Genomic DNA, 27892 nt, shown 5'->3' with positions numbered 1-27892 from the left:
CAAACACACAATGAACAAGTATTTAAATATATATGCAGAGGATTTGCACTGACAGTGATATACAAGAGCACATTTCAAGCAAGCCAACTTATTGTTCAAATTTAGGCTGATCATAATCAAAGGGAAGTGTAACATTTGCTTGACCTTACAAAACTAGTTGCATACTTCTGTGGTATGCTGGCTAACGGTAAAACCACAACCTCGCCTTTGTGATTCAAAATGTTTTCACGTAAACTTAAGATTTGAAATTTCTCTTATACTCTTGGTTCCATTTCAAAACAGCAAATATTTAATGTGTATTTTATTTTAAAACATTTATTCTGCTTTTACGCTACAATTGGTTTGGTGCTTTGTACAATAAATATTTTCAAGGAAAGGAATTTCAGCATGTGTGGTGGCTGTGGTCAAAGTTTCCCCATAACCCGCTTCCCGTTTGCAAACTTGAAGAGTCTGAATGCAGTAAGAAGTCCCATTAGGAATAAGCCCTCTTAAACTCTGTATTGTTTTCTTCTGAATACTTTCCAAAGAGATTGCTCTGTTGCTACAAGTAGTGCTTTAGAAGATGTTGAAAACCAGGTGATGAAAAAGTTCAGACTTTGTTCAGTACAGAGCACAGAAAACCGAATTCTCAACTAAAGTTTTTTGCCCAGTTGTCAAAATTTGTTTTTTTTTTATTTGAATAACATGCTCTGAGCAATGCTAGTGCTTGTATTGTGCTTAATGACAATGCTGAGTCCATCACCTGTGATTTTTCCAAGAATAGTCCCTAGATCTCATGCTTTGCCCTGGAAACGTCAGAGCCTGAAAAATTAGTGACTTGGCAATCCAAGTTTTGGTTTAAGAGCTTCTTAAACCTTTCCACTTAGGGCCATTTCTGACCAAGACATTTTTACATGACCCCAGATACATAGGCATATAAAATAAGTATAAAATCAAACATTATTTACATAAAAATTGAAGAATGGGAAAAAACATGGAATTATAGCTCGAAATTAACTTATGCCGCAGAAATAAAAGAGAGTTGGTTCAAAATATTCTATAGATGCTACCTGACTCCCCAAAAACTATCCAAATATTACAAAAAATATCCAACAAATGCTGGAAATGTGGGGACAAAGACAGTACCTTTTTCCACTGCTGGTAGTCATAGAATTATAGAATCACAGAATCATACAATCGTAGAGTTGAAAGAGACCTCACGTGCCATCCAGTCCAACCCCCTGCAAGAAGCAGGAAAATCATGCAAAAAAGTAAAGGCTTATTGGACTAAGATACACAAAAAATACAAAAGATGTTACAAATTAATATAAAGATTGACCCAAAATTTTATTTATTAGGCTTATTAGATATCAAGGAAGATAAAAATAAGGAAATTCTATTTAACTACTTGGTGACAGCCGCAAGGATGGTTTATGCCAAGCTATGGAAAGATAAAGAAACTCTGGAAATTAACAGGTGGTACAACAAAATATTTGAGATTATAAATATGGATAGGTTAACATATTTATTATCTAAGAATCAAGGTAGACCAAAAAACAAACAAATGGGATGTTAATCAAGAACTATCTGAAGAGTGTGAATGTTAAGATTCTGTTTTAAAAAACAAATACAAAAATATACATATACCAAAGAGAGGAAGACGAGGAGGCTGGAAATACAGAATAAGATAATTTACCAAAGAGGGGGGGGGAAAAAACATTGTAAGGTCATCAGGCATTAGATGGAAGTTAGTATCTACGTACACAGATGGGGGTAGGGGTAAAGGGCATGACATATAAATGTATATATATTCACACATTGTGGTATATGTGTATAGTGGTATGTTCTTTACCTTCTGTTTTCCTTCTTGTCGGTTCCACTGGGGGCTACACGAGGTTTATGTCACGTTGTTGTCTTTATATGCAGTTATGTCTGTTTGTATATTATTATATTTGTGTACCACTTTTTGGAAAGCACTAATAGAAATATTTGAACACCAAAGATCTTTTGCCTTAATATATATATATATATATATATATATATATATATATATATATATATATATATATATATCACTTTTTTCTCATACAATCCAAGGTGTGAAACAGAAGTATCTAACAAGAATGAAGGGGTCTAACAAAGATGTTTAATACATTCCAGGTAGCAAGCAAAAACAGGGAAATTATTCTCACAGAAAGAAGTAGTATAATAATAGGTATTCCAATACATCTTTCACTTCTGTTTCTAGTGCAGGAAAGGCATGATCTGGGCTATCAGCAGGCTTTTATTTTCTGGCCTTATCTGGTGGACGCCTGTCACTCCTCCAGGTTTTAGAAGATTTGCAGGTTTAATGCCTGATAAATCAGCTTACAAGTCAGCTAATCATCTGACTCCTGTCCTCAGCTTAAAGGTGAGGGGGAAAAGACACGTGGGCAAATTCTGGTCTTTTCTGCTGACTGACCAAATGTCAAGCTGTGGAAAAGATACTGAAGCAGCACAGGCAAGGACAACATGTGGCCCAACAGCCAGTAATTCTAGCTATTATAGCCAATGGAAAAAAATGAGATTTTTAGTTCAACATCTGGAGGGAAACACATTCCCCAAGGTTACTTTAAGATAAGGAAGGTTGCTACGGGAGGAAATACAAAGACTATGGGAGAGGAAGATAGTGCAGTCCTATACACATCTACTTGGAATAAGCACCATTGAGTGTATTGAGACCAATCTCATATTCACACCACAGAATTATAGCAGTTTGACACCACTTTAACTGCCATAGTGCTAATCTAAGGAATCCTTGGAATAATTGGTTGTGGCACCAAAGCTCTCTGATGGAGAAAGCTAAATATCTCATACATTATCTCACTCCAAAATTCCATGGCAATTAATTTGATGCCAAACTGCTATAATTCTGCAGTTTAGATACAACATTTTTCTGAAGTAAGCATGTTTGGATAACAGGTTTATCCTTTGCTGTTACTTCTTTAATTCTACCATGCATAGTGTTCCTCCTTATCATGTAGTGCCATTAAAATAGTATGTGAAATATCGGTATACTAAAAGCTTGTTTGCACCACTTTCAAAGAGATACTAGATCACCAGGATGAAGTCTATAATTCCAGTAAACTATTCAAAATTTATTTTATTTTTGTACCAAATTGTGTAATATATTAAAAATTCTGGAGATTGCCTGGCAAATAAGAGTAGCAACATGGTCACATCTACGCAGCAGAATTAATGCAGCTTGACACCACTTTAATTGCCATGGCTCAATACTATGAAAGTCTGGGAGTTGTAGTTTGGTGAGGCACCAGCACTCTCCAGCTCAGAAGGCTAAAGACCATGCAAAACTGTAACTTTCATAATTCCACACCACTGAGCTATCGTAGTTAAAGTGGTGTCAAACTGCTTTAATTTGACAGTGTAGATGCACCCATGGTTTGTAATGTTTTATTATTTATATTTTTATTATCAACATTTATTAGCTTAATCATTACAGGAAAAAATAAGGAAAGAGAAAGCGTAATTATTATATATGCAAAAGAGGAAAAATATCAAAACACAATTAAAACATATCCCAAATTATATCCTTCTTATTTGCATTTAATTAGCTGTCATTAAATTATCCAATTAATTCCATCAAGCAAACTATAGTTGCTAATCTTTTGCAGAAAATAGAAACTACAGTTGAGTCTCGCTTTGCCAACATAAACAGGCTGGCAGAACGTTGGATAAGTGAAATTGTTGGATAATAAAGAGGGATTAAGGAAAAATCTATTAAACGTCAAATTATGTTATGATTTTACAAATTAATCACCAAAACATCATGTTTTACAACAAGTCTGCCACTTGTTTGGGAGTGTGGCTGCACTTGTGTTGTTGCTGGGCGTGTTGGCCTGCTGTGCATTGCTGCTTAGAGAAACTGTGGATCCAGGCGGGAGACAGACTGTGTGGCATAATACAGAACATTAGATAAGTGAAGGTTGGAGACTCTATTGTATTAATATTTGTTAAAGTCGTATACTGTCTAAAATCTCTCATTTGTCAGTGTTTACTAAACAAAACACATTTTGGATATAACTCTTATTTATCATGTCAGAAGCAAACTGAGAATACAGCTATAACGTATTAAAAAAACCCACAAAGTAAAAAACTTGACACTATGCTAAATTTCCTTTGACCAGAAACTGGCTACTTGGGAGTGCCTCTGGTGTTGGTGTAAGAAGGTCCTCCATTGTGCATGTGGCAGGGCTTAGAGTGCATTGTAATAGGCGATCTGCGGTTTGCTCTTCTCCACACACGCATGTCGTGGACTCCACTTTGTAGCCCCATTTCTTAAGATAACTGACATTTTGCAATGCCATAATATTCTGACCACCTCCCATCTTCCAGTGAACTAAAACTTCACTTTTGCTGATCCTTATTTTAAATATTTATTTTTCTGAAGCTGTTGGGAAAGTGGATTTCTATCTTACAAACAAAATCAAACACCTCAACTTCAATATAAATTTCTTTGTAAATGTGAATTGTATGGTACCTTGAGTAGTATGTTACCTTCCCAACTATGTTACATAGCATTTAATGTTACTTTGGTTTCAAGGACAAGACACGGGCAACCAGCTAAAGACTGATTACCTGTGAAAGGTAGTGTTATAAAAGTGTTTGGCATTTGTTTCTTCCTCTGCCATGATCTCAGAACAAGTACTACCATAAGCAGGATATTTAATTAGAAAAGGCAGTTGTGCAGTCAGCTAATCCTCTTGACTCCTCCAGAAAGTTGCTGTTACGGAAAAGGCTGAAATTGCAAATTTCGTAAAATGTTTCTAGGAAAAACAACAGATTTCCCCCCATGCTGTATCAGAAAAATCCAGATATCTATAAGCACAACATGATGAGAAAAGAATAAGAAGATTAATAATACAAAATATCCCAATTTAGTTGTGCAGTTAGGAAGTCCCATCCCCTAATGCACTGTATAAAATAAAACATTGCACAGAACCATAAAATCTGGGAAAGCTTGAAAATTTGTTCCAACAGCTACACATTGGAAAATCAAGCACATGCTAGGACCTGATCACAGTGCTAATCTTACGTATGAATCAGCAAGGCATGTAAAGGCATTATACGTGTTTTTGAAAGGGTTAAAAAGTTCAGCTACAATTAATCATCCAAACCAATTCTATCTGAAAAGATCCATCAAATCTGTATAACCTAAGCTAAACTGTTCAGAATGCAATTCTATGCAACTCAGCTGTGAATATGACTCCATGAACACATAAGGTCTTACTTCAAAGTAGACATACATAGGATAGCACTACATAAGCACTGCAAAATTACTTTAAGAGTTTTTACTTGTTTAATGTCATATTAACTGACTTTTAAAATATTTAATATATTTTGATATTTATACTTTGCAGGTTTTTAACTCTATTTTTCTAAGTTTGTGAACAACCTTTGGTCTCGATCAAAATAGAAAAGCGGGATATAGAGGAGGAGGAGGAGGAGAAAAGCAAACTAAAATTAAGAGGATGATTCTTCTTAACAGATGTTTTTAGATCACAATGTGCATTGTAGATCCCCCTTGCTGCCATTAAGCAGGTGGATTTGGTAGGTCAGTCCTCTTGAAACACTCAATATACAGATGTATTTAGAGTGACAGTTGCTTATACAGACATAAGTACAGATCCCTAAAGGAGCAAACAAACCACATGGCAGAACTGGGCTTGGAGGAAGTGTTATTTTAGACTGTATAATGAATAACGTCACTGAGAGTGCTAAGAGTTTAAGCTTAGTGTGTCTTTTAATTCCACCACAGCCACCTCTTGCCTCTATATAATCCAAATAATTGATGGTATCTAAAAATAATGAGCCTGATCATTGGTGTGACTTGCCCTGCCCATGATCAAGATTTCAACTGTACACAACACTTACAGCACTATTTTTCTCATAGTGCATATCAACTGGTATCACTAAATCTGTATCAATCTCAGAACATGTATTCCAAATGTACTGGCTTGCAATTAGGTTTTGGTTGTATACTCACTCTAGGTCCTCATCACACTTGAGCATTTATTCACTTTAAATCCTGTTTCTGCCTCCTGCAGAATTCTGGGGTTTGTATTTTGGTGAGGCCCAGGCTGTCTGGCTGAGGTGTTTAAAGGCCCCTCCCTAAAGTGGATTTAAAGTGGATCCAAACTCTAGTGTGATGAAGCCCTCAGATGCACCCATTTGTGTGATGAAGGGGTTAAGAGAGAGGATGAGATTCTTTCTAGGGTCTTGACTCCTGGTAAGGTCATCTAAACTGGAATGCCCAATACTCAATGCTCAGTATAACGTCTACACCAGGGGTCCCCAAACTAAGGCCCGGGGGCCGGATGCGGCCCTCCAAGGTCATTTACCTGGCCCCCGCCCTCATTTATAATATATTTTTATATCAGTTTTAATAATATATTATATATACATATGATATTGATAATAATATTATCATTTTATACAATATAATACTAAAATAATACCATATAATAATATTAATTATATGTTATATATTACATATAATATTACAGTATAGTGGTATAGTTCAATATAGTAATATATAATGCTAATATTGTGCTATGCTAATAATATAATATATTGTATGTACATATAGCTGCTCTGAGTTCCCTTCGGGTTGAGAAGGGTGGGATATAAATGTAGTAAATAAATGCAGTAAATGAATAAATAAATAATTTTGGACTTAGGCTCGCCCAAATTCTGAAATGACTTGAAGGCACACAACAACAACAATCCTAATTAACCTAACTATCTCATTGGCCAGAAGCAGGCCCACACTTCCTATTGAAATCCTGATAGGTTTATGTTGGTTAAAATTATTTTCATTTTTGAATATTGTATTGGTCTTTCATTGTTATTGTTGTTGTTTTGCACTACAAATAAGATATGTGTCGTGTGCATAGGAATTTGTTCGTATTTTTTTTCAAATGATAATTCGGCCCCTCAACAGTCTGAAGGATTGTGGACCGGCCCTCTGCTTTAAAAGTTTGGGGACCCCTGGTCTACACTATAGAATTCAGTTTGACACCACTTTGATTACAATGGCTCAATGCTATGGAATTATGGAAGCTGTAGTTTTACAAAGTCTTTAGCATTCTCTGCCAAAGAGTATTGGTGTCTCCCAAATTACAAATCCCGTGATTTTATTTATTTGTATCTGACCTTTCTCCTGATATAGGGTCTCAAGGTAGTTATATAAAAACTATAATTCCATAGCATTGAGCCATGGCTTGAGTTTGAGTTTATGTCTTACATCTTGGAAAGAGTCTTCCTTTCTCTGGAATCCATCTTTATATTTCTCCTCTGACCCTGATGCTTCCTCTTCTCCAGGAAAGGAGAGAAGGCCACCATCTCCTGCTGCTGCTCATAGGTGGTGTGTGATGGAGGACAAAGAGCTGGAATATTGTTTAAACACAGATCCCAGGGAAATATTTTTTTTAGTAGTGGCCAGTGGCAGCTAGTGGCTCCCATACCAGTGGAGTAGTGAATGTTGCAGTTTTATCATTTTAACCTGAACTTTAAAACTGCATTTTAGTCTGAACTTTAAAACAGCTTTCCAATGTGCTCAACTCTATTTTGCAAACAGATTTAGCACCTTGGACAGAGTTAAAAAGCAAAGCTAAAACCCCTGTTTTGACAGGTCTTTGAGAATGGATTGTTCATGGGTTAAGGGCTTAATAATGTAGTTCATATTTTTTGTTTTATTTAAAAATAATTATGATTTTAAATTGCTTTTATCCTATTGTCAGTTTAATATTTTCACTTTTGTATGATGAGACTTTTATCTGTATCTGTGTTAATCTTTAAAAGCCACCATGAGTTGCAGAGTAATGAAAAAGGTGAGAAGGAAGGAAGGAAAGAAAGAAAGAAAGAAATCTTGTAAAGGATCGAAGGAGAGAAGATACCTAACATATGTTTCCCATGGCAATCTGTATACATAGCACACTGCATTGCAACACTGATAAAAATGGAAAGAGGGAAGATTGGAAAGAAATAAAATGAATAGTTTAAAATATAGGAAACTGAGTGAGGGCAAACACTATGTAAGAAGGAATCATGAAATGGCACAGAGAAGTCTTCAGAGCAGCTGAGACAGATGGAGAGCTGGAGGTGAGCAGGCATGTGAGAAGATCACATACGGCAAAACTGGTGACCCTCTGTCTAGTTTTTCAAGCTGACAGAAGCCGACAGCAAGCATGTGCACTGTCAGTCAAATTGAATAATCTTGTGTTAATCTGTTGGTCCCAAGCTCTGCAATGGGGGCATTTTGACACTAGATGCATGTGTTCACACACAGAACAGCAGATGCCTCAAGAAATTATCATCTATCTTTCCCAATACTGGATTCTTTTAAGAGTTCTACACATGTGTTTTTAATAATACTCTGGCACATAGAAATAGAGATATGGAGATACATTTCTATTGTGATATGGTGATATAGTGTGTGGCAATAATGAAAACCTGATGTTAAATGTGTTGGACCACAAATAACACCTGAAAACCTTACTCCTGAAAAAATTATTTTCATGTCTACTTTTTAGCGCTAACAGAGATTTACAGATTGCTTGAATGTAAACCTCTCCCCACCAAAAGGACTTTATATACTGTATTACTTTTAGTGTCCCCCCCCCCCCCACTTCAATTTGCTTGTTTCTAAATCAGGTCCCAAAATCCCTAGCTAGAATAGCTGTCTGGAGAGAACTACTTTGAACAAGGTATATATAAACTGATTAGCTCAAACAAGGCAGGACCAAACTTTGGCTTACCATTCTGCCTTGTTAATTTAAATCACATTTCCAGAAACTCCCATTACTGGGGCATTTGCAGTATTTCCACACATAGACACTATGTATCTGTGAAACAAAGACATTGGCTAAATCGCCTTTTCATCTGCTTGCAAGCAATGTGAGAATGTTAATACCACAGGTGGACAGTTTGTGGCTTTTCAAATGCCATTAGGTTGCAACTCCCATTGACCCTAGCCAGCAAGCCAAAGGAGAATGATGGGAGTTGTAGTCCAATAATATTTTTATAACCAAACATTGCCCACCTTTGGGCAACCTAGTGCCAGGAGCATTATGATGGCCTCTCTGAGGAAGTTCTGCTGTCTCCAATGTTCTCCTAAAACAGCTCTCCCCAAATGCACTCCAAAGTACAGCTGGGATCAGCATTCTCAGAAGCTCCTGCTCAGAGGCATGACACATTGTAATTGGTGGCATTAGACAGTGATGTCACCTGGAGGATTAGGAGGACTTGGAGTATTTCTGGAGGATGAATGGCCTTTCTGAAATTTTTCTGATCAAAGTGAGCAGAAGATAACTTCATGATTTCGAGGCGGAGTCCCCAACACTGTAAGTTTTATATTTAAATCTCTGCATATCATAGTCAGTAGAGTAGGGAGAGAAGGCAAAAAGATGTTGAGGTTCTTGCTTTAGAATTAGAAACCTTTAAGCATGTACTGAAACCCAGAAGGACTTGTTTCAATGTTCTTGTGCTTTGATCTCTTAAGTTAAATGAATTCATAAGCAGTAAAGATGATATAGTTTGGAATTGCTAATCTTTCCTTTTAAAAAAGTCAGATGTAGTAATTCTTTATTCACTAGATTAACTGTTTTGAGCATCGAGGCAATATTGGGCAAGTTTTGTTGCCTCTTTCTTAGACCTTTCCTTAGCAATGTTTTGATCTACCAGTTAGCAGTTGTGCTCATATGGGCTGATGTGTTTGGCTGGGTTTGCTGGGAATTTTTCCTAACAAAGTTCTTTAAAGTATTTCAAACAAAATTAAAGAGCAGAGGGTCACTGCCTGCTAGACAATGAAAATGAGAAATTTAAAGGAGTGCATACATGGCTGAGCTTGGTGGTGATACTTCTACAAATGCTCTATTAAATCAGTGGGAGGTTTTCACTTGACATCAATTGGAGGAAGGTTTTCAAATTTCAGTGATTTCTGGATGACCATATTTTTTACTACTTGCTACTGGAATACTCATAGTCAGGAAGAGATAAGAAGAGGAAAAGACTTTTTGTCATCATCAAATATTGATGCTGGAAATATTCATTATGAGCAGTTGAAACAAGTCATCCCCAAACAGGAAGAAATCTTCAATATGCATCTGGAATCACATCTCAAGATGGATTAATCAATTTGCCATTCGCACACAAGCCTTCTTGTTTACACGTCAAACGCAAGCGAAGGAACAGAAGGAAGATTAAGTTGAAGGGTGAGTTTCCACCTGACAGCATCAGACTAAGAACATTATCATGGCCAATTGCATTAGATAAAATTAACCATCTACGTCAGCAAGGTCATTACACAATGGATCACCTCTTACACTAAATAGGGATCTGTCAGAATCAATTAGAAAATGCTAAGCTTGAGGCTGGAGGCGGAGGATGAAGGTGGTAAGAGAAAGGACACTTAATTGCACAGCCATTTTCCAGCTACATTTTACTTCTAATACCTGCAGCTGGTTTGCTTAGCTCAGAACTGTGGAGGGATTTGGTAATAACTACAAGCAACTAAACTAGCAGAATTGCTGCTGAACATTCTTGAGGTAAGTTTTCAAAGGATGAAAAGATGAGCTTGAAGACATGATACTAAAGATCAAAACCAAGCCAAGAGATTAAGTTAAGGCACTTAATATAGTACCTTGCTGGAAAAAATTTGAGCACACAAACTGGGGTGAAGAAATCAGCGGTGTGCTTTTGCTTGATTAATTTTTGCTGGTGACTCTGAATCATTGTTCACAATAATTAGCAAATAGTTTTGCTGAAGAACAGAGTGGTACATTCTGCATTTGTCAGGAAAAATTCACTGCTGTAGTTAAAATAGTTTGTTTTTAAAGTTGTTCAGAGGAGAAAAGAGCAGGGGGGAAATCCAACGATAGGCTTCTCACTGAAATGTTTTTTTGACTGTCTGTTATAATGCAACAAATTTAAGATGAGGATGAATGTGGAATGAAAATCCCACACCATAGAGGTCTGTTTGCACTGGTTCAAACTGGCACAGTCCCATTGGTTTCAGCAATGATAGAATGAAGGATTTCAGTGCTTGGAATTAATTCTCAGGTTTGCGGCAAATGTCCATGATTAGATTGTTTTGTGTTTCCATCTCGGTTTCTATCTGAAAATGAAAATAACTTGTCTTCATTAAGTCAAATGGTGTAGAAACCATAAGGACTGGCAAGGAATTCACTGGGAAATATGGTTCATTGTAAGTAATCCTATGCATATTTTATTCTGTAAGCAATCTTACATCCTATTCTGAAAAAAAGGCAGGACAAAAATAAAGTGATTGATTGATTAATTGATGTTTACATGAATGGTCTTTTGGGTTACACGACAAAACGGTAACTATAAATGACACACCACTGCACATTTACTTGGCTGTAAGACCTAGTGAATTCAACATGATGAAGAACAAACAGCAAGTCATATATACATCTATAAGCAGCATGAAATCTGAAGTATGTCCTAAAGGTTTATGGTAGCCAACAACATGTGCCCAAAATATTGGTACCTCACTTCCTTCATTCTCAAAAGTAAAACAAACAAAAGCACGCAAAATCCTCCAGGGTCTTTTGCTTGTTTCTTTTGCTTTTGCTCTTTACAGTGTCAACATGTACTAAATGGGAACAGGGAGAAACTGATTGTTTATTATGATCATTTGTTTATTAAATCAATGCTTTCTGCCAGAGAAGACAACAATCTTGAACAAAGTTACTGCCAAAGTATTTTTGTTGCCTCATAAACAGACCATGTAATGATTCATAATGATAATGCATAACTGAATGGTTATGAATTCTGGTCTTCTTAGGTTCAAGAGCTTTAACTTTATTTTTCAAATGTTAGTGTTACAAAAGAGTTGGCTTGCTTTTCAGAAACATTTTAGATGATAAATGTCCTCCTTTATGTAATGTCTAGAAGTTGTTTCCTTTTATGAAAATTCTCATTGTATCCTGAGATTTGCATTCGTGTTTTAATAAGCTAGAGAGATAAAATTCCCTCCCATGATAAGATGTTATGCTGTTGTATTAGTGTGATACTCAGGGATAAAAAGATTAAGCATGCACTCAGGTAGGTTGGGGATAATTCTGTCTCTTCTCAGTGTGTGTGTGTGGGGGGGGGCAAAATAAAGGGAAACATCCAGAATAAGTTACATAACTTGTGCAAGGAGCTATAAGTGGGAAGCTAGTGACATGTCATGGGAGGAAAGAAAGGACACATTCCTTTCCCCTTTTGGAACAAGGCAGCTGTACCCTAATATTTTTCATATTCTTTGCATAAAAATAGCAAAGTTAGATCTTTTTTTCTAAAGTGGAAGATTTTTTTAGTGTACATTATCACTTTGGTCTGTATCTAGCAAAGTGGGAATCCACAAACAGTAAGCACATTAGAAGACTGGACAATGCCAATACAGTAGAGTCTCACTTATCCAAGCCTCGCTTATCCAAGCTTCTGGATAATCCAAGCCATTTTTGTAGTCAATGTTTTCAATATATCATGATATTTTGGTGCTAAATTCGTAAATACAGTAATTACTACATAATGTTACTGTGTATTGAACTACATTTTCTGTCAAATTTGTTGTATAACATGATGCTTTGGTGCTTAATTTGTAAAATCATAACCTAATTTGATGTTTAATAGGCTTTTCCTTAATCCCTCCTTATTATCCAAGATATTCGCTTATCCAAGCTTCTGCCGGCCCGTTTAGCTTGGAAAAGTGAGACTCTACTGTATTTGTTGTAGTAGTTATTGTTTAAGACTTTAAAGGAAAACTAGAAAGATTAGAGATTGAACTACTGCCAGAGAGCACAGAGCAGCTTCTCCTTAATGTGTAAAGGAAAAAAACAGCAAGTGTGACTTTTATCACCTCTGCTCAGCAAGCATTTATTATCCCTTTACCAAAATTTATCTTCTGTCCAACCCATAAAGTATAGATATACTAGTGATACAGAAGACTTGTTCTCTTGCACATAAAATCATGTTAGCTCTCAGGAAGAAGACACAGATGTGTAGTTAAAAAAATAAGAAAATGACTGAGTACCATGTTACAGACTGAGTTGAAAAGGCTAACAATCATGGGTATTATAATAATAATTGTATTTCTTATCTCTCTCCTTGTGGTTTGAGGCAGGTTGCAGCACATGTTTTCAGGACCCATAAAGCTAAAGTTCCTTAGCTTCTATATTGCTGTGAATGAATATTATGACTCTAGCCTAGCTGCAGTCTTCCCTAGCCCAGTGCAATCTGTCTCAGCCTATCTGGCCATATACCACGCTTGTTTAAGATACAGAGGATCTTTTCAACAAAACATCCTGTGTGTTCAGTTTCCACCTTTCCCCTCTGTTTTGGGTGTATGACACATAAATAAATAATATGAACTTTTTGTAGATCAGGTCAAAGTACTTTCCCATCTGGGCCATGTGGAGTGTTTCCAAAAGGAACCTCTGAACTATAAAAATGGCCCAGGGAACAGTATATTGGCCACAGGCCACATGATTCCATTCCTTATCTAGCTCCTTATTGTTTACTTGGACTGGTAATGGCTCTTGGGATCTCAGATGGAGTTTTTCTCATCATTTGGTACCTCCTCATTTTTAACTTATAAATGCCAAGGATTGAAACTGTGACCTTCTGGATGTAAAGCATGTAGTCCACCAAAAACAATTTCCTGATAAGAACCAGTAAAAGGAAATACAGAAGTCAGCCACATAATTACTCCATTGTTCTTAAATTACCACCTAGTCTTATCAGCCAGGAGCTCAGCAATTTACAGATAGATGGCTCAGTCAAGATAGGCTGCTACATTTGCTTGTCTTATTCAACTAGTGAGGAAGAAAGAACATGTTGAGAAGTAGGAAAGCACGGTAACCTGCACAGAAAGAATGACCCCATTTTCAGGACATTTTAAAAAGTATGCAGCATGCTGCCCGTTTTGAATTTATGACCTATATATGCAGAAGGAAGGAAAGGACAGAAATCTGGTCAGGGCAAGTCTACTAATTTAAATCATATAACATCAATAGAACCTTCATGGTCATTCCCTATCTGGTGAAAAGGGGCAAGAGATCAAAGAGGTATCTGGTTATGTCCTTCTAATTCAGTGGCTCCCAACCTGTGGGTCCCCAGGTGTTTTGGCCTACAACTCCCAGAAATCCCAGCCAGTTTATCACCTGTTAGGATTTCTGGGAGTTGAAGGCCAAAACATCTGGGGACCCAAGAGTTGAGAACCACTGCTGTAATCAGATGTAGAGTAACCACACCATGCACTGAAATTCACTGGAGGCCTCTGGAGGCTTATTGGATGATGCCATTGGTTTTCATCTGGCTACAAGGAGATAAGCAGACACTTCTCCAATCTCTCCTAGCCATGGAATGATCTCTCTGCATGGTTGTAGTACCTAACTTGTAAGTCTAGGTGAGGGTCAGAGACAATACCAACCTCCACAAACAACAAAAAAGACATTCATTTGGCATATGTCACTAACAGGATGCCAGCCAAGGTGAATTCAAATCAATACATCTTGCTGTGTTTCTAAAAAATACTGACATTCACATGAATGCTCAGATAATGAAAGTTATAGAGTAGAGAACATAGGAACCAAATTAATTGAGAGCAGGACTCCTAACATTTTGAAATATCGTTAGCTTGGTACGGGAAGCTTATCAAGTCATAGTTCCACAGAAAAAAATAAGTATCACACTCCTCTCAAATTCTCCAATTATACAAAGTTATACAAGCTTTGTCCTCCATTAAATCAGGTCAGTGTATCTGGATTTCTTCAAGACTGGAATAGCTACCAAGAACATCTCTATTCTCTTACCTTTTCATGGCATCAAATATCTTAAGTAATTAAATATTGCCTGCTCCATTAACTGTGTTATTTCTCTTCCAGAGAGAACAGTCCAAAACGCTTGAGTGCCTCTGAGCAGCTTAAGAATGACGGAGAGCAACCCTCCTCCGGCTAACCTCAACACAGATCCAGCCACCACTGGGTCTTCCACGCCACGCAAGGGGCCTCCCAAGTTCAAGCAAAGGCAAACAAGACAGTTCAAAAGCAAGCCCCCAAAGAAAGGAGTAAAAGGGTAAGAGAAATGTAACTAAACAGAGAATTAGACACATAAATGCTTATTAAGGCTGTGCAATACCAGTCAACTCTTATGATATCCATAGGACTCACCAATTGCTATATAAACCTACTGCTTTGAGTTTGGGAGTGTTTGGGATAACCTTTTAGGAATTTCTTGCAATCCAGGCCCTCTACTTAATTATAAACAGGACTGAGAACCCCATATAATGCTTCTCAGTAAGATAGAATAGGTAACAGGCAAAAGCTCTTAGTGTAGGTGCCTGAACCAACAGTTCTCAAGGCATGACAATAGCCACAGGTTTGTAACACCCTGTTGTTAGATTATAATGGGAGTAGGAATACTGCCAGGACACAGGAATTAGCTAGAGATTATTTACTTCAATCTTCCTTGCTCTCCAAAAATGTGCTAATTTGGGGTTTTTTTAAATTAGAGATGCATGATACCCTGCATTCCACAGACAGCCTGTGCTAGAACTAGCAGAGAGCTATTTTAATTTCTGCACGGAATTGTAAACTATAAATTTCCCTAAGCTTGTGACAACCGGAATCTACTGAGTTAGTGCTGTTGATCTTGTGCTAAGCTTGCATATAGGTGTACATAAACCTTACATCATAGAAATGCCAAACGTCTCCAAGGAGTTGCCTCTATGAAAAATGAATCCTTCTTAAACACCCCAGTGCTTCAAAGTGGAATGTACATGTACAAATATGTATGGTGGTGCAATTAAATGGAGCTGGTACCTGTTTGGGTTGTGGGGGTTTGGGAGGCTTGATGAACATCAATTGTACTAGAGAACACAGAAAAGTAAATAAAAGTCTTCTTGGGAGAGATTTTTATGATTTACAGATTTACTGGTGGATTCTCAGATTATATTTTGAAATCAGATACAAGGATCAATTTGCATGGCATGAAATGAATGTTAGGCCAGCAATGCAGCCATTGATGGATGGTGTCATTTGGATATATAATGAACTTGCTATGACCATTTGGAAAATTTTGCAATGTATCTATCTTAGATCATGGTAGATAAATTGCAATTTTAAAATTTTATGCATGGGTCTCCTTTCTCTCAGCTAATGACATCCGACTTACAAATGACTCATTATTAAGAACTGGAGTGAGACAACAGGAAATGAGAGAAATTTACCCATTGGAAGGGAAATTCACTGCTGAAAGAGTTATCATGGGGGAAAAGTGTTTCAACTGAAGCTTTATTCCCAATTCTTGTTTCCACAACAAGCCAAATTGTTCAAAATCCAATTATCACAGGGACAGAAAGTGAGAAATCTTCTGAAAAAGGGGCACAGGCAGCAAAATAAATACCACAGGGGCGTTGACCCTTCCCTATGCTATTTAAAGCAAATTTATCTATCTTTAGTTGGAGCTACAATGTACCTGTTCCAACTTAGAGACAAATTTAGGTTAAGAAGAAAACCTACAGAACCTATCTTGTTCATAACTTGGGGACTTCCTCTATAAGATTACAAAACCATTTTCAGATCACACTCAAAAATTAAATTATGAATCATAAAAGTGTGTCATTCCACAAAGCTGAATGTTTTATTTTTCTTGGATGATAAAGTACACAGATTGACCCTGAATGTCACTGTGCGTGAGCCTATGATAGTTGGCATGGACGACATGAAAAAAAATACTCCACAGACAGCAAAGAGTGCTTGTTTTGTTTTGTGGGTTTTTTTTCACCAATAGTGCTCCTGCAATTGTTCGCTAAGAGAAGCAGCATGGCAAAAGCCTTACTTGGAAGTAGAAACTGCCAGTTCCCTCACAGTGAAAAGACCCTTTTCCTGGGCAGATCCTTATTCTCTGATCTAAACAGATCACATGTACCAGAATGTGAGGAAGAGATTATATTCTATTTAAAGCTGGGCCATTTGTCTTTGGATTTGTAGTTCCACCTGTTCATAATCCAAACACTTAACACGCAAAACAAGGACAGGCCAAATACAGCAACTCACTAATGGGAAGAGAGGGAGAGAACACGCAATTGAGCTGAATTACTTGATCCTTCAATTAGTACAGCTCTTGACTAGCTTATTCCCTTTCATGTTGTTATTCTCCTCTCAGGGTTATTGTTGTGCTGTTTTTCTTCTTAAAATATTGATACATAAGAAGGTTCTCATTAGTCTTCCCTGTCTTGGATGCACCTCATCTCACCTCTCCTTTATTGTTGTTTTTTTGTAGCTTTGGAGATGATATCCCAGGAATGGAAGGGCTTGGAACAGGTAAATAAGATAAATATTGCTTTGAGGTTTTGCCTTTGTGGGAAGAATGTAGAAATAGTGGTGTGCCTTGAATTAATTCACCTGGTGAATAAAGTAGGGTGAATTGTTTTTCTGTTTTTTATTCAAAAAGACTTGCCAGATCATTGAGGACAGATGAGATCATCCTACCCTGTTTGCTGCTTCTGAGAATAGCAATCCACATGTTTCCAAAGGTTTTACATGATTGGCATGACGAACAGCTCCGCAGACCCAAACCTAATTACTTTGCTACTTGAGGAGCACCAAATAGTGCCCCTTCCCAACCATTTCTGATGTAAATCAGAAGATCCTGCACACACTTTCCCCTTCACCTAGTACAACTGTAGTAACAAGTAAAACTCGTTTCCTGCCCTTCAACATCCGAGATAGCTGAGAGTGTATGGAGAATCAAGTCCTGGTCTCCAGAGCCATAGTCCAGCACTTATGTGTCACCTCTGAAATATGGCACTGGTGGAGAGTTCTACAGGTACCATGGATTGCCCGAAATAAATAAACAGATCCTAGATCCAATCAAGCCTAAACCAGAATCTAAAATGACTAAATTGAGGCTACCAACAAGGCTACCTCATTAGAAAACAATACTTTGCAAAATTGGAGGCAGTAGGAAAAGAGAGACACCATATTATAGGTAAACTCAGTAAAAGAAGCCATGGTCCTGAATTTGCAATACCTTTTCTTTTCATAATAGGGTGCCTTGGAGGTCTCTCATATATATAGTTGCCATAAACTGAAGTCAACTAAACAAATATTTATTTTCTATCTTTTGCAGATATCACTGTGATCTGTCCCTGGGAAGCGTTTAGCCACTTGGAGCTTCATGAGTTGGCGCAGTTTGGAATCATCTAGTCACCCCCAATCTTTGCTTGTGTATTTAGTGACATTGGGAGTTCTGGAACAGTCATTGTCACCCATAGCACTTATTTTTATCGTCCATCCAGTATGTTGGCATCATACAGAAACAGATTTCTTTATGAGTATGAGTCAGTCATGACCAACTGTTGTTTTGATTTACCTTTGCAAGAATTAGGAATTGCTGCTAAAATAACCAATTGGTTCATCAGTTATGAACTTGGAAAACATCAGAATATTCTTCATGTTCTTTCTCCCTAAAATAATCCATGTATGGTATGTCTCAATTTGTGATCCTATATTTCTTTTGTATATATTAAAAAGATCTTGCCCATAATTCTCCATCTTGTGAATGTGCATGCAAATGCAGGCAATCCTATATTTTTCTGCAGTTTAATCCAGTCTTAAACCCCACACTAATAGCTGTATGCTAATAGCCATAAGAGCTTAATGATACTCCAAGATAACAAACAGCTCAAAACAAACAAACCAAAAAAAGGTCTCAAAGCTTGCAAAAATAACCCATTTTGCCAGGAACAGACTTGGAAACCTGCTGTATTCTGTGGGCAGGTAATATCACATCAGACAACTTGTTTCTAGCCATAACGTTTCATTCTTCTTGGGTTCAGGTTTTAATAACATTAATTGCAAGAAATTAGCTTTAGTCTTGAAAATATTAGGAACACTTTTATTTCACATCAGCTGGGCATTGCAAATATTCCCAAATGAAAGTCTGGTTTTATTATTAACTCTTCCTAGCCACAGTTGTTGCTTTCATTGGTAGAATGGTTGTTAAGAAAATATGAGCACTTCCCACAGTAAGTCAGGATATCTTATATATGTTTACTTGGGAGTAAGTGACCATGAGTACAGTGGGACTTACTTCATAGTAGTCATACATGAGATAGCATTTTAACTCTCTTGGAGACAACAAGTAGAACGTTCTTCTGTTCTCTTCAGTTGCTGGATATGATGAATTTTCATTTAAAACCAGATAAGTTTTTATTAATATTGTTTTCAACATATCCTGTAACTAAACTCTGAAAACTACTTTGCAAACAGCATGTTCTCTACATGAGTACACTTGATTTTAAAGGGAAACTCTACATACCCATCAGGTTTGAAGATCATGTGAGTATCTACTTTGCCACATGTATATGGTAGAAGATAGAAATGTGATTGGTTTGCACAAGATAAATTGTATGTGTTCTTCTATGCCTCATTATGCCTACGTATATATCGAAATCAGGACAGAAAATCTTGTGTGAAGTAGCCACAGTATCAGCAGAGACACTCACATGACTGGAAGAATGTTTGTAGGAAGGAAGCACTTTAATTCCTTTCCATTGCTCTCATATCCCACTCTGGACTTAGTATCTCACAGCCCAAGATGATGAATAACAGTGGATGGAATGGCTGTTGAAAGCTCTAGGATAAATCCTTCCTTCATTTGAGAGATAATCCTTCCTTTGTTTGCTATTTGGTATTAAGATGGGGAGATGTTACCTTACAAACATTTGTTCCTGGGCACATCTACACTGACCACTTAGGTCGGTGTGAAACTGGCAGAGGAGGAAGCAGTTTCAACAATGGGGTGATAACATAGGAATTCCTGGAACTGGGTTGAGGCCTGGATTATTTTTATACACCACAACAGAGGTTGGCTTCAACCTGATTCCAGAATATGTAGTACCTGTATTTGCAACTTCCCTGCCGTGGAGGATTCATTTCTTCCAGCTCTCCTTGCCCCAGTACACATGTATGGCTGAACAAAGCACCCGTTCCATAATCGGTTTTGCTATGCGATGTGATTTACACTTAGGCTTTATTTCCAAATATCCCCCAACTTTGCTTATCCTTGTTTAAACCCCCTAATGCAGAGATATTGCATTATCAAACTGTTTTCAAACTGCATTGAATGGTCAGTGTAGATGTGCCCCCAGTGAATCCTACCTACTGTATCCTACTACCCCATGCTACTGCTTCAGATGTCTGACTTACACTTGATTTTAAGACATAGAGAAGTAGAGAACCTGAACTATTGCTGTAAAGCATCAGCCTCTGTATAGCACACTTATCAAATAAAATACAATAATGTATCAAGTCTGGAAGTAAAAATGTTACGCTTCATCTCTTCAGGCTAAAGTGAAAACCAGCAAGTCAGCTCTAGTCCTGTTTTCAGTGCTATAAGCCAGATGCTGACTTTAGCAATAGGAAAGAAAATTAGACCGTGCTTAGTATGCTAAAGCAAACAAAATAGGAATTGTTCCACAATCGTTACTCTTAATAAAATATGCACAATATTTTCATGCACTATTGCTCCTCAATTACTTCAGCTTTCTCATTAAAGGATGGTTTATCCTGTTTCTTCTTGAGATCCTTCCTGAGGGTACTTTTACTTAGTATTTAAAAGTGATTTTATTTCATTATCTTCAGTTGTGTTTTTCCTGGTTTTGTCCCTTCTTTGATTCTGCTTTCTCTGAAATTCTGTTTTATATGCCCTCTTTCTCTATTTTGCATGGAATTCCCATTTATAGGATGGATAGATTTTCAAAAATAATGTACTTTGGATCGCAGCTGGGGGAGTATGTCTGATTTTTGCTAACAGTCAACAAAGAAACAGAATGTTTGCTTCAGTAACAACTTTACCCTTTCTGTAAACAATACTGAACAATATATTAATACAATGAGGATTAAAATAGGACCTAACTTTTTATAATGTTTTCTATGTAATAATGTCCAGATTTCCTTATTTGGTCTACACAGTCCCCTTGGTGGACTTTCCCCTTTTTTGTTGTTTATAACTTGTGTAACCCGTGCCTGCTGAACATTTCCCCTCATGTAGATTAGAGTTTGCCTAAAGTAGGACCAGCAAATAGAGAATCACTATATATGACTGATACAAGAAATATCACTGAATCATAATATGGACACTGCCAAGAATGAGAATATCATTCAGTCACTTCCTCATCAACAAGTGAATAGACCCTTGTTGATCGCAGTGGATGCTGCCCAGTAGAGGGAGATTGGGATGGAATGCACTAACAATGTTAAGCAGTGTTTAATGTTTATACATGTATAAATTCCCAATAGGTTCCAACTGACTATAATTGAAAGATAAATAAAACTATAGTGGGCAAAACTGACCATATGCCTGCCTAGATCTGCTGCCAAGTGCTAACAGTGGACAGGCAACTTTAAGAGCCCATTATGGGTTCCAATCTCTAATCTGCATTTGTATTTTATAGTCCTTAAAATATAAATTAGGATGCAGCTTCCACCCCATCCACACTGGCAATACAGTGCAAGTTTTAAAACATTGGTCATAATCCAACATTTTGAAATGTATTTGTCGTGCAATGCTTTTGACACGAAATAAATAAATAAAGTACATCTCCTTGTGCAGAAAGGTTTATATATTCCTTCAGTTATTAGTAAAGGTTGTTAGCACCATATCTTTAATTTATTTTTATTCCAACAATTAAAGAAAAAGTCTTTATTTTTTAAAGATTACTACCATGTGATTAATCATATTCCTCAGGGAGGGATATGCTTCTTTTATATGTGTTTTGTTCTTGAATCCGTGCTCCCTGAAGTTTTAACAATAGCATTGGGAAAAATATAGAGCTATTTTGAAAACAAGCTCTATATTTAATATTCTGTCAAAATGTCATAGTACATATCCTCCATCCTAGATAGATTGTTATTCATTTACTATAAAATGCAAAAATGAAATAAAACATTGCTTAAAATACCTTGAGTACGGCATGCATTTGATTCCTCTTCTTAAAGCAAGTGTAGTTTTCACAAAATATATGAATGGTTCCAAATGTTAACTTCTGCATTTAGGCTAGTGTATGTGCTAAGTGCATATTTATAGGCGTTATAGTTAAGTTTTTCCCAGCTCCATCCCATCACCTTCCTCTTTCTTCCACAAAAAAATCCCAAAAAAACAAAAACAAAAAAAAACACAGAAAATTTCCAGCAATTACTTTAATAGTAAGGATAATTTTCTCATTATGACTTGGAGTGCATACTGCTATACACTGTCCCCAGTTATACTCTCAAAGCACATGTATGAGGCACATGTACGAGTTCAAAACTGTTACTCAAGAGACTATAAGGGATGAATGTCCCTGGCAGTCAATAAGCTATATATACCAGTACACAGAGTTTTCTAAATGGGAATGTACTTAGACATGGACAAGAATCAAAATATACATAATTATTACATACACTACAACAGAGCTTCATAAATGGCAAACAGAATACAGGAATCACAAATAACTAGTTAGTTGGAGCACTGCTGCTTTAGAATGTGGACACAATAACTCAAACAAACTTGCAAGGCCAAGAGGGTTGGATTATGAAATCAAAGGCTCAGAGGTTACAAAAAGGTGACATTGGGGTTCAGGAATATAGTAATATATTTCCTGTATTCCACATTCATTCAATCATACACACACAGGAGAAAAGAAGTAGGAGCACACAAAATTGAGAGCCTGTCATACTCAATGGGGATCTCTTACAGGACCTTGTGAGATGAAGGTAACTCAGATAAAACCTAAATTGGGATGCAGTCTTATATCCACATGATGGGGAGTTTATACTCAGGTGGCATTCAATACTGTCACTCCAAGGGTTCCTAGCACATGGCTGGGTTTACAGGCTTCATTGAGCCCAGTGCATGGACCCAATCCCATCAGGACCAAGCCTGCTAAAACTATATATAAGTAATAAAAATTTCATACAGATATGGATTTTGCCATTTATTTGTGAACTGCTACTGCAATTATTTAATTTTATTAAAATTAAATTAATGTATACGTTTAAAAATCAGAAGCCCCAGGAGACTAGCAGGAAGCATTTTTACAGAGCCAATACATATCCAAGTACCTAAAAGGCAGAGGGATACATAAATTACTGCACTATGCAGGTTTCAAAGAAATCAAAATCTACCACACTGATAACTCCACCTAAAGAATTAAATCTGATTTCAGTGGTACCTACTTTCCCAAATAAATATGGGGTTGTTGTATGTTGTATGTACCTCAACCTCTGAGGATGCCTGCCATAGATGTGGGCGAAACGTCAGGAAAGAATACTTCTGGAACATGGCCATACAGCCGGAAAACATACAACAACCCTGTGATCCCAGCCATGAAAGCTTTTGACATCACACCAAATAAATATGTTAAGGACTGCAGCCCTTGATACTCAAATAATATCTGATCATGCTGCTTATACATCAGCCAACATTAGTGGATGATTCATTTGTGAATAGCAGACTGAAAGCACAGTGTAGGCAATGTACGGGAAGAGATAATGTTGCAATGGCAGGTTCCTCTGAGAATATATTATGTCATTATCATAACCCTGTCACTATGGGCACCACAAGCGCTAACAAATAATTGATGAAACACCCTCCTATGATTGTCCTTTGCAGCATACTATCCATCCCTGGATATATGGGTGAAGTATTGAAAATATTAAAATAGGGTGGATAGTACATAAAATAAAGTAAGAATACAAAAAATACAAATGGTAAAAGAGCAATCTTTGATGCTGTGAATTTTTAAAATCTTAGACTTAAGAGAAAAAAAGATTACACACTGATCCAGTTTCTTGAAGGAAAAAATATTATGTGTATGTATATATGGTTCATCAGATACATATATTTTTTCCTGCAAAAACTTGAGTAGGTTTGTAATCTTCCTTCCTTTTAGTGTGTATACACACACACACACACACAGAGTGAGATTAATCATACTATTATTGATCATCCCTGACCTTTATGCTGCATTGTGAGTAAATGCATTTTAACAGCTTGGTGCTCTAAGCAGAATGCTAAGCAACTTTCTCAGAAAAATGCCCCTGAGCACTTCAAGGCAGCTCAGTATCATCATGCATGCAAGTTACTACTTCGTGCTTACCATATGTCACAATGAGATATCTATGGCAGGAAAGCGAGGTGGATGTGTTTCCTTCTACATTTCCAAATCTGAATCATTCCATGGTTGTTGCCAGCTCTGCACAAGAACAGAGTATAAAGTTCTTCATGAAACAAAGTCTTGGAAAGAAAAAGATAAAAGAGGTATTCTGGTACTATTACTCTATGTAACAATATTTGAAAAAAAATCTGTTCATGGCTTGCAAGTGTTATTTCTGTTTAATTGTGTGGTACTTACTTTGAAAGTAATTGCTATACTCCAGAACTTTGTGTTTGTGGTTGCCACAAACTATGTTGCATTGGTTGAGACTCAATAAGTTATTCACTGAAAAGTTATAGCAAAATGTGCTGCTGGATGTCCTGCAAAAACAAGGTTTGTGCAGTTTTATAAGCTTTTTCCATGTTTTTATGATATGACCAATTAGGAAATGACATTTATAAGCCAGGAACCGAAATCATGTTACATAGTGTTATTAGCAACTGTCACTGCTACTTCCATTCTGTTTATACTCATAGAGCTGTACAGCAAGCCAGAAAGGTAAGTTGATTGTTTAACAACTGATTGTCTTTTTCTTATCCACGATTCATTTTCATACTTTATACATAAACATTCATTTTTCAATGCATTATACTAAACCTTTTGTGTTCTTTTTAATAATAGTGGGGTTTTTGGAAGAGAATTCCAAAGGAAAAAGATTTAGATGTCAGCAGAACAAGACAGCTTTCAAATTACAATCTTTCTTCCTTTTTTCTCTTTTCTCTTTGCTGGCAACAGATATTTATAACATTGCAGGAATAATAAGACATGTTTATTTCACAATTCTTCAGTGTTCCAAGTAAGAATAATAATTGTTAATTGTATAACGGCATTGAATGCTTGCTGTATGTGTGTTCCGTAATCCGCCCTGAGTCCCCTCAGGGAGATAGAGTGGAATATAAATAGAGTATATTATTATTTGATACACAAGATTAGTACACAGCAAACAAGATAATTATGCTGGCTGTTGCATTGGATCACACGTCAGACATTTCCCAAGTGTCTAGGACTATGTGAAGTATTGACGACTAATGCGTTCAGATCTGAGTAAGGTGGCCTTTTGCAGCTGACAGATGGTAATTTTGTCAGTGCCAATTGTTTTTAAGTGCTGGCCAAGGTCTTTAGACAGTGCACCCAATGTGCCAATCACCACTGGGACCATCTTTGCAACATCGATGATCCACACTCCCCCCCCCCCCCCCAATCATGATGTCATGAGTATTGTGCTCCAAAGTTCTGTCAGTCTGAATTCGGAAGTCCCAGAGTAGTTTGACGTGTTCATTTTCTGTAATTTTTTCAGGCTTGTGATCCCACCAGTTCTGTTACTGGCAGACAGCATTTGTGGCAATAGTTCCAATTGATCATCTGAGCAAAGGTATTATGCCTCTGCTTGTAGTCTGTCTGTGCGATCTTCTTACAGCAGCTGAGGATGTGATCCATCGTTTTGTTTGCTTCCTTGCAGTCTACACTTGGAATCTGTGGCCAACTTTTCAATTCTGGCTTTGATGGCATGTTCAAATTGCTTGTTCTTGGGCTGCAAGAATCAAGCCATCGGTCTCCGTTATCAAAGTTCCATCTGTGATCCATATTAATTTTTTTTCCTCTTCAATTTTGCTCTATTTTTCCTAGGAACTGTTCATGGAGAGCTTTCTTTTGCCAGTTTTCTCTTCTGCCCTGCACTGTATCAGTTTCATTCCTCACGCATTAACATTTTTTTCAATCCAACATATTAAACCTTCTGTGTTCTTTTGTACCAAAGTACAGCTCCCATAATTCCCTAGCAATGAGCTGTGGTATTCACTCTATGTCTTTTGCACTTTGTTATTATTATAACAGTCTGGAACGAATTGAAACTGAATCCAGACAAGATAGAGGTACTCCTGGTCAGTCGCAAGGCCGAACAGGGCATAGGGTTACAGCCTGTGTTGGACGGGGTTACACTCCCCCTGAAGATGCAGGTTCACAGCTTGGGAGTTCTTCTGGACTCATCGCTGAGCCTTGAATCCCAGGTTTCGGTAGTGGCCAGGGGACCTTTCACACAATTAAAACTTATGTGCCAGTTGTGCCCATACCTTGAGAAATCTGACTTTACCATGGTAGTTCATGCTCTGGTCTACTTGGGGTTACCTTTGAAGACTGTTCGGAAGCTGCAACTGGTCCAACGAGCGGCAGCCAGATTGCTCACCAGAGCTGCGTACAGGGAGCATACCACTCGCCTGTTGTGCCAGCTCCACTGGCTGCCAATCTGATACTGAGCACAATTCAAAGTGCTGGCTTTAGCCTATAAAGCCCTAAACGGTTCTGGCCCAGCTTACTTGTCCAAACATATCTCCCTCTATGAACCATCTCGGAGTTTAAGATAATCTGCTCTCGGCTCCACCATCTTCACAGGCGTGATTGGCAGAGACAAGAGACAGAGCCTTCTCAGTGGTGGCCCCACGGCTATGGAACTCCCTCCCCAGAGAGATTAGATCAGCTCCCTCCTTCCCGACCTTCCACAAAAAAAAGTGAAGACATGGCTCTTTGACCAAGCCTTCAAAAATGTAGGTATGAAAGATGTGTAATTGACCTATGGAATGGCCCAGGACTACGCCTATGGATCACGTGATTTTAACTTGTCATATGGATTTAAATGCTTTATTTTAATGGTACAGTTATTTTTATTGCACAGTACTATGTTTTTAAAGGCATAGCCTATGTTGTGAAGCCGCCTTGAGAAAGGCAGGATAAAAGAGCCACAAATAAATAAATAAATAAATATTATTAAGTCATGATGCTTTGTAATTGTAAAGCACATTTGTGAAATAGTTTCCTGAATTATTTTTCTTTCTTTCCAAGTTTTAGACATCTTGTCACAGGGGGACATCACACAGCAGTCTCCATGCTACCAGGTATGTTCAGTTATGTCTCCTTTTAGTTTCAAAAGCTATTATTAGCATGATACAAATTGTACTGGTACAAGTAGCATCTCAATTCACGTATTTTCAGATACCTGATAAACACAACAAAAAAGGGATCTTTACCTAGTATTGGAAGGGTATTTTTCTTCTTTCTCTCTGGCTTTTGGAATTTAAACTTGCTAAAGGTTGAGCATTCTTTATCAGGAATTCCAAAGTCCCACAAAATTCAACCTCGTCCACAAGGCTTGGCTGAAATAGAGTGTATATACACTAGGCCTGGGCAAACTTGGGCCCTCAGCTTAGCGGCTGAGGGGGAAAAGGAAAGGGCCTGAGGCTGTTAGGAATGGTGGGAGTTGAAGTCCAAAACACTTGGTGGGCCCAACCGTGCTCAGGCCTGATCTACACTGTAGAATTAAGGCAGTTTGGAACCACTTCAACTGCCATGGCTCCATGCTAAGGATTTGCAGTTTGGTGAGGCACCCACATTCTTTGGCAGAGAAGGCTGAATACTTTGTAAAACTATATCTCCCTAGGATTCCCCTAGCATTGAGCCATGGTAGCGCCAAACTACATTAATTCTGCAGTGTAAGTGCAATTTATGAAAGGGCAGGTAAGGGCTTGCTGTTCTATCCACCTCTTAGAAAAAGAGGCTCGTTCTGGAACCGCCAGGAGGGCAGGCCCCATTCTCTGCGCGGAACCGGTTGCCGGGGCAACGGCCTTTCTCGGCCTCCGCCAATGGAACGCCCGC

At 37.6% G+C, this 27892-nt stretch overlaps 2 protein-coding genes and 1 long non-coding RNA gene across 4 annotated transcripts in view; 2 read left to right on the top strand and 1 right to left on the bottom strand.

Moving 5' to 3' along the window:
- Positions 1-1112: 1112 nt before the first annotated feature.
- On the bottom strand, positions 1113-27861 carry LOC134299595 (uncharacterized). Its single transcript, XR_010006809.1, has 3 exons — positions 27268-27861; positions 24191-24286; positions 1113-1220 (listed from the first exon to the last, which is right to left on the bottom strand). It is a non-coding gene; the product is annotated as an uncharacterized LOC134299595 (long non-coding RNA).
- pde6h (phosphodiesterase 6H) lies at positions 9241-22011 on the top strand. 2 transcript variants are annotated; one of them, XM_003221085.3, is made up of 4 exons: positions 9241-9380; positions 14931-15120; positions 17329-17369; positions 18178-22011. In XM_003221085.3, the coding sequence occupies exons 2-4, from the start codon at positions 14975-14977 to the stop codon at positions 18252-18254; spliced, it is 264 nt and encodes an 87-aa protein (XP_003221133.1). In that variant the 5' UTR covers positions 9241-9380; positions 14931-14974; the 3' UTR covers positions 18255-22011. The 2 variants fall into 2 exon arrangements, with proteins under 2 accessions (XP_003221133.1, XP_008108997.1); XM_008110790.3 differs by lacking the exon at positions 9241-9380 and adding an exon at positions 10428-10583.
- The window catches only part of agbl3 (AGBL carboxypeptidase 3), a 55378-nt gene continuing 54599 nt past the window's right edge, over positions 27114-27892 (top strand). The window contains exon 1 of the mRNA XM_008110795.3: positions 27114-27135. The gene's annotated coding sequence lies outside the window, so the exon portion shown is untranslated. The remainder of the gene's footprint in view (positions 27136-27892) is intronic.

The sequence above is a fragment of the Anolis carolinensis genome, chromosome 5, assembly GCF_035594765.1.
Source record: "Anolis carolinensis isolate JA03-04 chromosome 5, rAnoCar3.1.pri, whole genome shotgun sequence".
NCBI lineage: Eukaryota > Metazoa > Chordata > Lepidosauria > Squamata > Dactyloidae > Anolis > Anolis carolinensis.
This window is presented reverse-complemented; position numbering and strand designations above follow the sequence as displayed.